This window comes from Solanum pennellii, chromosome 1, assembly GCF_001406875.1.
Source record: "Solanum pennellii chromosome 1, SPENNV200".
Lineage (NCBI taxonomy): Eukaryota > Viridiplantae > Streptophyta > Magnoliopsida > Solanales > Solanaceae > Solanum > Solanum pennellii.
This window is the reverse complement of record NC_028637.1, coordinates 7561232-7575249: the sequence shown is the minus strand read 5'-3', so window position 1 is coordinate 7575249 and position 14018 is coordinate 7561232. Positions and strand designations below refer to the sequence as shown.

General features: G+C 35.0%; 1 protein-coding gene across 1 annotated transcript in view; it reads right to left on the bottom strand.

Moving 5' to 3' along the window:
* Window positions 1-52: 52 nt before the first annotated feature.
* Window positions 53-14018, bottom strand: part of LOC107007832 (phospholipid-transporting ATPase 3-like) — a 28090-nt gene continuing 14124 nt past the window's right edge. The window contains exons 8-27 of the mRNA XM_015206631.2: window positions 11961-12067; window positions 11592-11657; window positions 11141-11262; window positions 10956-11046; window positions 10787-10864; window positions 10570-10686; window positions 10228-10374; window positions 10056-10157; window positions 9040-9182; window positions 8145-8246; window positions 7997-8060; window positions 7706-7918; window positions 6875-7040; window positions 6698-6777; window positions 6377-6616; window positions 5103-5324; window positions 4855-5022; window positions 4374-4733; window positions 4190-4296; window positions 53-635 (exon numbers count right to left, since the gene is read on the bottom strand). Of these exons, the coding sequence (XP_015062117.1) occupies window positions 335-635; window positions 4190-4296; window positions 4374-4733; window positions 4855-5022; window positions 5103-5324; window positions 6377-6616; window positions 6698-6777; window positions 6875-7040; window positions 7706-7918; window positions 7997-8060; window positions 8145-8246; window positions 9040-9182; window positions 10056-10157; window positions 10228-10374; window positions 10570-10686; window positions 10787-10864; window positions 10956-11046; window positions 11141-11262; window positions 11592-11657; window positions 11961-12067 (2996 nt within the window). The 3' untranslated portion in view covers window positions 53-334. The remainder of the gene's footprint in view (window positions 636-4189; window positions 4297-4373; window positions 4734-4854; window positions 5023-5102; window positions 5325-6376; window positions 6617-6697; window positions 6778-6874; window positions 7041-7705; window positions 7919-7996; window positions 8061-8144; window positions 8247-9039; window positions 9183-10055; window positions 10158-10227; window positions 10375-10569; window positions 10687-10786; window positions 10865-10955; window positions 11047-11140; window positions 11263-11591; window positions 11658-11960; window positions 12068-14018) is intronic.

Sequence of the window (14018 nt, the reverse complement as noted above, 5' to 3'; positions counted from 1 at the left end):
GGGGGGGGTATTAACCAATAACCAATGTATTACTACTACAACAAGAGTAATATATTAAGCATGTTTCTTAGGAATATTCAAGCTATCAATAAATAGATTTCAGTTACTTCTACTTCCAGATAGTGTACATATTTTTTTATAAACTAATTTTACTACAAGCTCACTAAACCTAATTGTGACTATATTCCAAAAAATCACAAGGGCCAGTAAGGTGTGTGAAAGAATCAAACTAGATGACAAGATATTACATATCTAATTCTACCTATAAGCTAAATTGTTTTGGGTCAAAAAACTACATTACTGTTCAGGGAGGAAAATATGTACTATCTGGAAGTTAGTTTTCTCGAGCTAGCTTTGACTGTGGTTTCATACTTGCTCTCCTAGCTACATCCCATGCCTTTTGGGGGATCGATACACCAGCCTGAGATGCAAAAAATGACTCGTAACCAGGTGAATCAAAGGCAAAACCAGTGTGTTTTGATTTCTGCCCGGGCAGTTGTCTGATTGCGTAACTCCTTGCTTCTTCAGGTGTAAGATCATTTCCAATCGCTAGTAACCCCATCCTACTGTCAATCTCATGCCTATGAATTTCCTGAACGATCTGATAATCATAAGGGAAAAACCATCTTTGAACCCTGGAAAAAGCAACTACTAATGTTAGGCAAGATCAAGACTATCAATTTACAATTGTTTTATAAATATTTTGGTCGTACCAAGCTTCCTGTGGAATCAACATTTCTGTGCCGATTCCTAATTCAAATAATAAAGCAGATCCTACTGATTGGAATTATAGTGACTGTGAATGAGATGACATAGCAAAATTGCATCCATGCAAACAATGTAATTCATGCCTCGTTCCTTTAACTAAGGTTTTTTTCAGTGAGAACAACAGATTGGATAGCTCAGAAAAACATCTATCCACGAAATTCTGTGTGGTTCCCTTCAAAGGATTGAACCACCATGGTTAGCCAGGATAGATGGACAGACTAATTCTTGGGGCATAGCAAGGTATTCTAGAAGTATGCTACATCTTAAGAATTTCTGTTTGGTTCCTTTCATAGGATAAAACACTAGGTCTGCTTACTAGTGATGACTTGAATTTTATATTGTATGTTTTATGTATATTTCTTATGTTTGAATGGGTAGTTCGAAGATCTGTTTGTGGAAGTAGCTTAAGTCATGGATTATTCTGATATAGGTACAATTCAAGGGTCAAATGGAGCTAAAGGAGCTATTTAGGGCCAAGACATGGAGCAGGAGAATATTGAGTAGAATTGAAATTACAAGAACTAGATGCAATAGATAATGTGAATTAAAGCAAGAGATGTTAGAAATTAGAGTTGAGAGAAACAATTTTTACGAAGTAACACATAACCTTGCTCCGTATGAACTTTGGACATGCTTTATGGACCAATACTTTAGTTCTTGAAATCTAGTTCCAGTGGACCAATCGATTTGTCATTCTTACCTATGCATAACTTATGGTCATTCGATCAGAGTTGCGCTGCAACCAGGGAACTGAACCATGAACTCCAGAGTAGCCTGGAACTATCAAGTTAGCGCCACATGCTGGGCTTGGCACTTTGACACAGTCCTTCCCTATTTTCTCATACCTGGGCAAAGATTTTATTTTATTTATTTATTTGTTTTTGTAAATTGGTAATTCGTATTCCTCATCATTAAGGGCTATGCTGGCCACCTCCAAAAAGATAATCAACAATGAGCCTAGGAAACTCAAACTTATTACAAGGATCCTAGGAAATCTACCAATTGAATTACATCATCTATATTTCCTTCTTTACACCAAAAATGGAAGTTTTTATCAGACTTTTGGAGGTTCTAAAGAGTATTAAATACAGGAGAAAATCACCGGAATTACAAAGATTTTTTTCTTTTCCTTATTTTTTAACTGTGATGTTTTCTTTTAGATAATCTTGTGATTTTGTTAAGGTCATGCTTGGTGAACTCTTAAATCTAGAGTTATATGGTGAACCTGTCATGAATGATATGCATCCTATTGTTAGCGAGGTTGATATCCTTTGGCAACTCTGCCCTATTATGAAAGGTATAACATAGACAAATCCCACAAACTTGCAGACCTACTAACATGCTGGATCTATTCTGGAAGTTTGATTGTGCAGAAAAAGTGATGGAAGATGGTTTCAGCTTGCATCTGGTGGAATATATGGAAGGAGAGGAACATAAGCGGAGGTGGATCCAGGATTTGAACCCTATGGGTTCAGCCTTTAAGGTTCTTCACATTTACCCGATATGATTTTGAAGTTATGGGTTCGTATCCACAATTTGTTTATAAGTTTATTGAATTTTTACTAATAAATTTAGGCTTCAATTCAAATTACTAAGTTTAGATGAACCCGGTACCACAAGGGTGGATCTGCCCCTATACACTGTTGTTTGAAAGGATCTAGCAAATCCCATTAATAAATTTAGTTGAATTGTCTACTTTTGTTTCATTTTTTATGTGAATAATTCTTAGATGATATGGTTTCACTGTTGAGACTTAAGACACCAAGACGAACAAGGATATTTTTTGCTTTTTGAAATATAAACATGGCTAACAGCACACGCTTTGTGCTCTCACTTTCTATAAGATCGCTACCTTTCTCACAAAAAAAAAAAAGCATTACTCTAGTAGTTAATTGGTAAGTCTTCGAAGGAGGGATATCTTATTCACATTATATTTCTTAATCGACTGCTCAAGGTACCTAGCATCTGCACTGGTTCTTGCTTAGGGAGTACTTCAGTTCAAGCATTAAGATGCTAGTGTGGGGGTCTCAGCCACCATGGTTGTGTTGAAAAGGGCTGCACAAGATAAAAATCGACAGACTAGCAAGATTCTTCGAAACTTTAGAACAGTTCAAAGATACATCAACTGAAGCAGATTGCTTGATATGGTTGAGGAATAAAGAGAGCAAGTTTACAGTGAAAGCAACATACAGAGTACTCTCAAGCCCAAACAATCAGAGTGGGACTTGGCCTTGGAAAATGATCTGGGGGGCTAAGATCCCTCACAAAGTTGCATGCTTCTCTTGGTTGCTAGCCAGAGAAGTTGTACTCACACAAGATACGCTCACGAAGAGAGGTTTCATTCTTTGCTCAAGGTGTTTTCTCTGTGGTAAGGAAGCAGAGACAATGTCTCATCTCTTTCTTCACTGCAGCTGGACTGATCAGTTGTGGATGATTTTCATTAACTTGATGGGCATTAGCTGGACTATGCCCGGAAGAGTGTCTGATGTATTGAAATGTTGGAATAGTGATATCAATCCCTCCAATCAGAAAGAGAGATGGAAAGTTGTCCCAGCTTGTATTTGGTGGACTGTGTGGGGAGTAAGAAACAAAGTTTGTTTTGAAGACAAAGCCATTAGTATGCAGAAACTAAAGTTGAAATGTTTAGGGCTTTTCTTTTTTTGGTGTAAACATAGCTTAATGGAGCAGTTCGAATCAGCTAACGATGTACTTGACCCCTTACGAGAAGATTAAAGACTAGGAGCTTATTTTTTTGCTCATCTGGATGTAAATATGGGAGACTACACACCCTTTGTGTAGTTTGTTATTAATACACAAAAACGTTACCTGTTCAAAATAAAAAATATAATAACTCTTGCACTTAACAACAGCTTTTTCAATTCGGGTTTTCATGCATTTCTAGTATCTTTAGTATCATATCTTTTTTCTCTATTATTTGTGCCTTTTTCTCATCAAGCTCATGCTTTATTTGCAGTTGGTGCTCAAAATCTCAATAGACCTCAGCACCTTTGTTTTTAACTTTTCAGCTTTGGAAACACTGGATCCAAGAAACAAGCAATAAAAAGTTTATCCAGCAGCATGAATCCAACCGAAAAACGAAATCTGCAGTAATCAATGGAAGGCAGAGCGTGGCCTGAGCCAGCTTCAAATGGTTCAACTGCATGTTGGTTCATGCTTAATCAAACTGGCAGGATGGTTCCACAAATGGGGTTGGGTGTTCTCATGCACAAACAAATTCTATTATCAGTAGACTAATATTTTCTTCAAACGAAATTCAGATTGATTTGACAATATAGTAACACAGTCCAGCTAAATCCAAAATACTGAAACACAAAAAATCATTTTCTTTTTGACACATGCCTATCATAATATTAGTTCAGAGGACTTGAAAATTAACTTGAAAAAAAAAAAAAGAACTTACCCCTGATAAATGAAGTCACCAAAAAGAGCAGCAACAGGTACAAGGAGCAGAGCGAGGTAGAAATAAAATGTGCTCATTAAGGCATAGATGACCAAATAGATATTCTTCTGCAGTAAGGAGGAATATCAGAAATATTAGCATATGAACACTCTCAAGAATACAGTACATAAGTGACTAGACTCACCTGTTCTTTTGGCAAGGAAATACCCGAATAAATAAAGACAAATATGAACCACAATAATATGCTCCCTCCAACAGTGATGTGGTGCCATCTTGTAATTGTGTCACACATCATAAGCAGACGCAAATTGACAGTTACAACAACACAAGTGAAAGCCATTGTACTGACATCCCACAGGCCAAATATCTTCCCTGATGAATTCATGCCCTTTGTACTCGAATCAGTTACAAAATAATACAAGACCAATGATTGATATATTGCAAAGAAAGCCCAGATGACCACAACTCTCCATCTGAAGAAAGTATTTCTTATTCCTTCCTTGTATAGCTCAGGATATTTCTTGGAGAGGGAAGCACTGACATCCTAAGTACACAATAGAGATGCAGCAACGGACCAAAACAAGAATACCATAACAATTAGAGAATAAGCCGACTTATTGCCATCATTCATTGTTTCGCAGCAACAAAATATAATTATTACATACCTTCTCAAAAAGCCCAAGAACAATAACAGGAAGAGCTGTGAACATAACATTATAGAGAGACTGGAACCAATCATCATAGAACCTTTGACCGGAGAATCCAGTCCGGAAGGTAAACCAAAACTGAGTCAGGGTAAATGTAAGATTCTTGTAATAAAAATATGTGACAACCTGCATGAAAAAAACATCTAGATCAGTATTTACCCCATAAGATATCATACATTTTTTGTGCACAAAGAGTAGTTGCAAACCTTGCATATTCTCAGATATGACCAGCGTCCATGGACAAGCAGTAAATCAGCGAGAAATCGGAACTGAGCTATTGCAAAATCACTAGCCATCACTGCTTGCATTCCCTCCTGTCCACTTATCCCAACACCAACATGAGCAGCTTGAATCATACTTACATCATTAGCTCCATCACCAATGCTGAGAGTTATTCTGTTTGCCCCCTTCTTAACCAAGCTTGTCACCTGAAAAGAAGTGCAAGAATCACTAAAACCTGATCACCAAAGGATTTGCAATCAAGAAACTCATCCTAACTTCAAAAGAAATTACAATGTTTTATCAGTAACTTGAAGAAATACACTGTTGAAACTAGAAAATACCAAAGTGATACCTGAAAACCCCTAACTTTATAAAATGAGATGGGAACCCCCAAAGAGAAATTTCAGAACATTAAATATCTAAGGATTATGAGGTTGAGTATTTTTTTTTTCCAGAATATAAGAAATTTAAATTGACGACCTCTTCTTTTTTTTTTTTTAAATATGTTATCCCGAGAATAATGAGCCTTACTAAGAAGTGATATAGAAACTCTCTTTCTTACACGAGACAGAAAGTGTAACTACCGAAACTCTTTCAACTTTCGCATCTTTGGATAAGTATTACGGTTAAGTCAGTTAACAAGATGAGAGTTGGAAAATTGAAATAAGAACTGCCTAGTGATTCATGAATGCTTCTAATTATGTAGATGGAGTCTAGTACACTACTTTATATACTGATAATTCCCAAGACAATATCATCTTATGTGATATGTAACTAGATAGTCAAACTCTTTTCCCCTATACCCAGCTGATTCTCGAGGACAAAAGGTATAACATTACATTTTAACATACAAATGAAAGATAGGTCTCTACTCCATGAGGAAGAAAGGCCTAAATATCATCTAGATCGAAGTATTAAAATGGAACTAAGATGAAGCCTAAAATAAGTACATAGACTCAAAAAAAACTTTGGTTCTCTGTCTAGAGTTGCATGACGGAATAACAGAGATAAAGATGGATGACTCTTTATGTTCATAAACCAAGCATGAAAAGCTCAATTTGAAGATACTACAGGTCAGTTTGACAATTCCAAGGCCGATGATGCTGCAATAGGAATAAAAAAATGACCTATGAACCCAAATTTCTTGGAACTGAGGCGATGTTGTCTATTTAACAAACAGAAAGACAGTTATAGAATGACCAAAGGCAAGATACTACTGTTGTAACCATTCAAAGAAAGACCATCAACATGACCTCACCTGCGCTTTCTGCAAAGGAGAAACACGGCAGCAAACCACTGCACTGCAATTCAAGCTTAAATTCAACAGCATTACACGAAGACTCGGGTCTAGTGCATACATCAAACACTTCCCATCAATTACTAGTGCTAATTTTGGTCCAGAAACAGAATGAAGATGCTCTTGCGCTTCCTCATAACATCTTTTAAGCTCGTTCTGCACAGTTTCTTTCATAAAACGAGCAAGCTCCACTAGATCACCCTGCGGATGAACACAAAACAAATTGTTAAACAGTGTATATTTTGAAACTGACAAACATGAACATTGAAAAGTAGTCCTCACTCTATCTTCCACTTCTCTGATTGCATCAGTTTCAGAACTAATGATAAATTGTTTCATGCTGTTATTGATCAACTTGCATGCTGCAATAGATACAAATGAAACTAGGATAAGATGGTGCAAGTAGAATCAAGATTTAAAAAATGATGAACTGTCTATCATAAATACAAAATTGCCAACCATAAGCTATATTTATCGCTGTTTCCAATTTGTCACCAGTAAGCACCCAAATCTTAATTCCAGCCCTTGAAAGAGTTTCTATGCACTCAGGTACACCTTCTTGAAGCTTATCTTCTATGGCAGTGGATCCAATCAAGACAAGTTCCTTTTCTATCAGTTCTGCCACCTGTAAAATGCTAAATGCTTAAGACTCTTTTGACCACCAACAAAACATTGACATCAACAATAACAGGAGTTGAGACTTCCAAGTTAAGCACATATTTGTGAGGGTAACAACAACTATGGTTATATAATTATCACCCAATATATTACTTCCATCCATTTATATTTGTGATTTAAGAATGGAGACAATATGAATAGGAGCTTAAAATTTAAAATAAACCATTTAGTAGTCATATTTTATGTAGGTGATAGCTACATTAGCCAGTCTCCAGGATGATCACATTTTTTTCTTCTTCTTTGTTAGGATGAAGAGTCTAGAAAGACTAACAAGAAGCTTTTAATAAGCAGGACTACACAGTGCAATACAGAAGCAGTGTATTTGGCATCACAAACTGACAAAAGAAAACCAGCTCTCTTTAATTAAAAAAATTGTTAGTTGATGAACATAATATGGCTAGAATAAGCAAATCTGAAGGAAATTAGGACTTAAATGCATACGAACATAATTGCACTTCGGCACTCAAACTAAAACGACACTACAAAACAGATGGATAAACAATACAGGCAAAAGTCAATTCCAGAAAGAAAGCAGAATCAGAACAATTAAGAAGGTGTAGATCTGGAAAGAAGATACAAACTTAAAAGGGAAGTACATCACACTATGCTAACCTCATCCAATTTCTTCTCACGGTCCCGAAGAGAAGATTTTGCTTGAATGAATTTCTCATTCCATTTTTCATACTCATCAGGGGTTACATCTCTATAAGCCAAGCAAAGTGTCCGAAGTCCAGCAGCCCCAAATTGTTCCAAGTGTTCCCTAGTTCTTTTCTTCAAATCATTGTCTCCGTCACGCAACCTCTCATAAATTACATTATCTGCACCCTGAGAGAAGTATACTCTATGATAATATTCTTACTAGATTAATCTCCTAGAATGTATCATTACACATAAAGTTCGTACCTTACAGTAGAGAACCAATCTGCCTTCAGGATAGCGACAAACAACAGACTGGCGCTTTCTCGTACTAAGAACAATACAAATATATAATGGTCAACCTCATTACAATCATGCAGGTAATCAGAACTGATATAAAAGCTAGGGTATACACCTGTTGAATTCAAGAACATTTAGAATCTCATAAGGAACATCTTGAATCGTCCCCATCTTTTCAACATGTGACTCACGCACATAAATCATAGTTGGTGTACGTCTGCAGAAAATTTTGTAGTCATGGTTAAAAGTGACCCAGCTAATAACAGAAAAGATAGCAATAACAGTTCCACAAAGCAGTGTGACTAAACTCTTCGCAGAATCTGACACCTCGAAGATGTTTAGTAGAAGAACTCTAGTCCTAACACAATGTCCTTTTGATAGATATCTTCCACTAACCATCGACAACTCACTTTTCTTTTATTTCTTAAAGTTGGTCTATTACTCACCAAAAAAAAAACAATCAAAGTTCATTTATAGCTGACAAAAATAACGCATGTGACTCAGAAGTTGTCCACCATAAAGAAACAAAAACTATACTAATTTATTAGCCTATCCATCAATTGGAACGGTCTCCGCCCCTTCCCCCAGAACTCATCTATGAAGCTGGCACCAGGAGCGGCACCTTACTGCAAATGTTTCGTGATGATTCTTTCATAACATGCTTGAATTAAATAAGTAAATAACAGCAGGAACTGGATACTACAGAGGCTTTTAGATGACAAGTACTCTCCAATCAGCTAATGACTTACATATATCAACACTATTCTCTTCACACATGCCGTAATAAAATAACAAGAGGAACCAGATTACTGCAACAGCGTCCTTACGACGATTGTTCTCTCATCAGATAAGGACTATTTTCACTACTTTGATATGTAAAAAACTTCATTGCTGAATCTTCCAACCTAATGGTGTATAACCTTCTACATTTATTTCATAGACGAAGTTTCAACAAAAGGGAGCCTTAAGGCAGACAACACAAATGTAACAGAAATTCTAAAGACACGCACTTGTAAAAGAAGAAGCCAAAGTTCTTTGCTGCTACAACCAAAGCAGACTCATCTGGGGATGCTGCTTGATATCGTATTTTTTCTGGGGTCTCTTCACCTTCAGGCAGAACAGTATGGCATATAGCAAGACATTTGAAAAATTCCTGAACAAACAACCTTGGCCTCATTAAACTAGCAATGTAGTTGCTAGATAAGTAAGTTTAGTGTACCCATGTGAAAGCTTACTGCACAAGGACAACGCAATATGAAGCTGAAAATTTACACAGAAGAAGATACCCTACAAGTTTAAACTCCCAAGTCCCTTCATAAAATTATACCTTTCCTTTTTCCATCATCTTAAAATAAATTTTGCTTTCCTAAGAAAAAAGTTCTATGATATATTATGATAGGTGAAGTTACATCCGACTCACTTCAACCCTCGTAATGTAATGTTATCTATTTTGATACTATACAATCAAAAAAACAACTAGAAACCCATATTTTCCCCAAACAAAACCAGATCATATATATCAAGTCAAACATGGACAACGAGTTTGGAAAGAAATGGAAGTACAAACTACAAAGTGCTATACTATAAATTGAAGCCTTAGATTACAATTGTGGAACCACTTCATCTAGAAGTAGCAAGGAGGAACTTTTAATTGCATGATCTGCCTCTCCAAAAGGTTTATGTTATAAAAGGATACTTTATTGTTTGTCTTAAGTCTACACAGATATAATTAACATAAAAAAATGACAGAAGAAAGCAAGACGATAAAGAAATACAAATTTTCACTACTGATCTAGTGTTGCTTAAAGATTTGGGTGAATTTGATACCACAAACTTCACAAGTAAGAAGCGGAAAGACTTAAGATTCAATTAAGAAAACAAGATATTATAAATACAGAATTTTATTTTATTTCTTTATCTTTTAAAAAGCAAATCTATGATATTTGATTGTTCAAATGTAACAATTATTACTATAAATGGAACTCATGTTCCCCTTTTCTTCCACACATGATAAGCAAATATTTACCCTGCATGAATCAGGATTAGGTTCATTCCTCCAGGCACCTCGCATCAGCCGAGCATCATTAAAATTGAAACCTTTTTCTCGTGCTTCTGTTGATGATTTCACCTGTAACAATTCTCGATCAATGCAAGACAGAGCCATGAATCTACCATATCTTGCCCAAGAATATATTTACCTCAACTTTCAGCCCATTTCGCTGAGCAGTTCCCATCTCAATTTCACTAACACCTGTACCATATATCTCTCCACCGATTGAACACTTGAAAAACTCCATCAAGTTCCTCGTAAGAGTTCCAGTTTTGTCAGAGAATATGTATTCCACCTGTCCATAAAGTAGTTGTCAGTGGCTCAAGAACTCATTTGTTAAGAACACACTGAGTTCAATAGTGCCGAGGGGAAAAGCTGAAGCAAATACTGTTGTTTATTTCTTGTGCAAAACTACTGTTAATGTTAGTGCACATAGAGGTTGTCTAAACAAATTAATTTCAACCACTTCATAACAGCATTAAACATTTACCTGCCCAAGTTCCTCATTCAAATTAGATGTCCTAGCCTGAGCAGCGGTATTACTCTCAGCATGGTACATGTGCAAGTCGTTATTGATGAATTTATTGGATTGTACAAATTTAATCATCTGAAAGTGAAGAACAGAAAGAGAAAACCAAAGCAGATGGAAGATTAGACAAAAATTCAGCAAAGCACAAAATAAAAAACAAGAAACTGACATAATCTACCTCAACGGAGACATAGAGAGAGATTGGAATAATCGGTGAATACAAAGTGATTAAGGTGAACATGGTCAAAACTGCAACCTGAGCAGACGGCAAAAGAGAAATTAGAGACAGAAATATAAATACTGCACAACCAAATGAAAGATAATCAAGTCAGAAAATATATGATTACCACAAATCTATTGTCCGGGTCAGACTGTGGATCTGCATTATTGCCAGTTTCAAAGCGCAAATAATAATACTTCTTATTTATAAAGATACCGCTGCAAAATTTCAAGCAAATCCAAAATTTTCAGCATGGAGGAGAATATAACAGAAGTTCCAACATGGAAGAATGGGTATAGCAATTGATCAAACCTGCCTATGGCTCCCAAGAGACACATGCACAAGAGAGTGCTAAAAAGGGCGATAATAAGTTTGTCAAGTTTCTTCTCCAAAGTGCTTCTCTTGGAAGGAATTTTCATAGAATTCATCATAACCTGTAGTTAAACTCATTTGGCAGAAGCAACTGAGAATAAGAACCAAAGTGAACAGCCAAGCAACGAAGGCCACAAAGCAAAAAGATGCAGAAACCAAAAAATAAAATATCATTTTAAAAAAGGTTGATACTGTAACTTTATACTACAAATGCAGCAATAGTTCGAGAGAACATCATTACTGAGTAGATGATGGCATTAACCTACTTCTTTGAAACTTCTTGACAAGAATCCTATATAAAAGGTACGATGATGCACCCTCAAAAAGAGAACAACAGAACAAAGGAAAGGGTAGAGAAAAGGCTAATATAACTTCAATTAAGATGTAATACCTTTGTTTCATGCCCAGTGAAAATGACAGCCCCCACAATGTACTGGGTGTTTCTCAGACTGCAGCCCTGGAAGAAATACAGCAATATCAAGAAAAAACATGAAATTAAAATTCACCAAAAGTACTATGAGTTAGAGAAGAAATATCACAATTAGCAAACAAAAGGTCAAAGATAAGTCATAAAAAGGAATTGACACAACTAGATCATGGTCGTCATGGATATTTGCTTGAAGATGCATTTACTGTGAATCGTAACTAAGACACAACTTATGCAGTTCTTTTTTCTTTTATGTGTATAACATACAATACTTAACACCAGAGCCATAAAATAAAACAAATTGGAAGATACAACACAAAAAAGAGTTCATACCCGTAAAAGAAGTTGGTTTGGACTAAGTGGTAAGGTTTGCTTTTGAATTATCAGATTGCCAGTGAATGTGTACAATGAGTTATTAGGTTGCTCACATTGTAACTCACCTGGTAAAAGAAAAATGCAGGAGATCACATCAAACAATTCGTTGTATAAAGGTAAAGTATTCTTAAAGTTGGAAACAAATTGATCAGGCTTTCCCTATAAAAGAGACAGAATTGACATTCGTCATCATAATTCTATTATACCATAAGCAATAACATTTCTGCTGGGAAGCATCTGCAGGAGATCGTGATACGAAAACATCTTTCTTTGATGTATATAGACTAGTTCTTGAAAAATGCATTGCATGTTGTATCCTGTGTTAGTTATTGCTCCCTCCATCCCCATTTTAGTGTCTTACTTTCCTTTTTAGTTAAAAAGCGTCTCTTTCTATATTTAGCATTAAACTGCTAATTCATCTCTACGTTACATTCATGACAACCGTGTTAAAATTCATATTTAACTATAAATGTTTAATTCATTTACAAAAGTTAAACTTTTATTGTTCATATATATGTCATTCGTGTTTAGTATTAGATTTTATAAAATTTATGTTACTTTCAAATATCTTAATTATATTGAAATTTTAAGTTAATTATAGCTAAATAAAATTAAAAAATTAAGCATATTAACTTTCAATCGGGGAAACAATCTTCAATTTGAGATGCATGGAGTATTTTCTCGCCCTTCAATTTTATTATAGTTCTAATGACTGCCTACTTCTGTTGTGTTGTTAGTTATCTTGAAGTATAATTATGGAGTCAAAGATGTTTAGTTGATTTTTTAATTAGAGTCTCTCCCAAAACAGTTTATCGGGTTGAAATGAAAAAAGGAAAAGAAAACAGAAAACGAAATACATTAGAAATCTGTTGTTTTTTAAATTGGTAAAAATAATTTTTTAGCTCAAATAGAATCATATCAATGTATACTATGCAACAAAAATTATCATCAGCATCATTTGGCAGACAATTCCAATATTTTCCGGACAAATTTGTCGACGTTCATAATAATGTAAAATTACTCAGAAGTAGAATGCTATAGTTAGTTAATTTCAAGGTCCTAATATTGGAAAAATAACAGGGAAGGTATTAAACTTGTGTTATGTAGTATTTGTTCAATATTGATGTAAAAACACATTTTAATTGTGTGGTTTGATGGTATCCGATGTATATCAGATCCTTGGGAAAATATTTTGCATGCAAATTTAATGCTCCCTCCGTCTCAATTTGAGTGTCTTAGTTTGGATATGGAATTTAAGAAATAAAGGGATACTTTTGAATCTTGTCGTCTTAAATTAAAGATGTGTTTAGTCCTTTAAATCTTGTGATCTTAAACATGCCATGTAGGATCTTATAATCGGAAAACTTTCCTTGTCGCAGTGCTTTAAAGTTTAAATGAATAGTTTTATTCCTATTCTTATAACTCAAATATTTTTATAAAATATATAGTTAAAATTCATCATTTTGCGATTTTATATTTTTAATAATGACAAGAGATACTGCAGATTTGTTGAACCAGAAATATCAATCCAAATAATTTGTTCAAATATGACAAAAAGGTTAACACTTATTTAAACCAGCCTCAAATGTATATCTATTACCTTGTTAGTTTAGATTACTAGGCAACAAAATTAATAAGAGATGACAAAGAGCTGATTGTTAGACAACTTTATACATCTAAGAAAGTCTTCTACCTAATTGATGCTTACACTGCGCATCCATACACACACAAAGAAAACCATACAAATAGTTGAATACACATATAGAAAGAATGATGAAGAATATATACACATGCATATAATAAAAGCAGTGACTGGAGCATCCGGTGCATCAATTTTCTCTCCTTTTCTTTTTCATATAAATTTATATATACCTACACTGTCTCTTTTCAGTTGATGTTAATTCAACATAATATTCTTCATGTGCTCACAAATTTGGTTTATTTCAACTTGAGATGCAGTAAGCTAGCAAGCTAGAACACTAATTAAAGAACGATCAAATCCCATTTGATATTTTC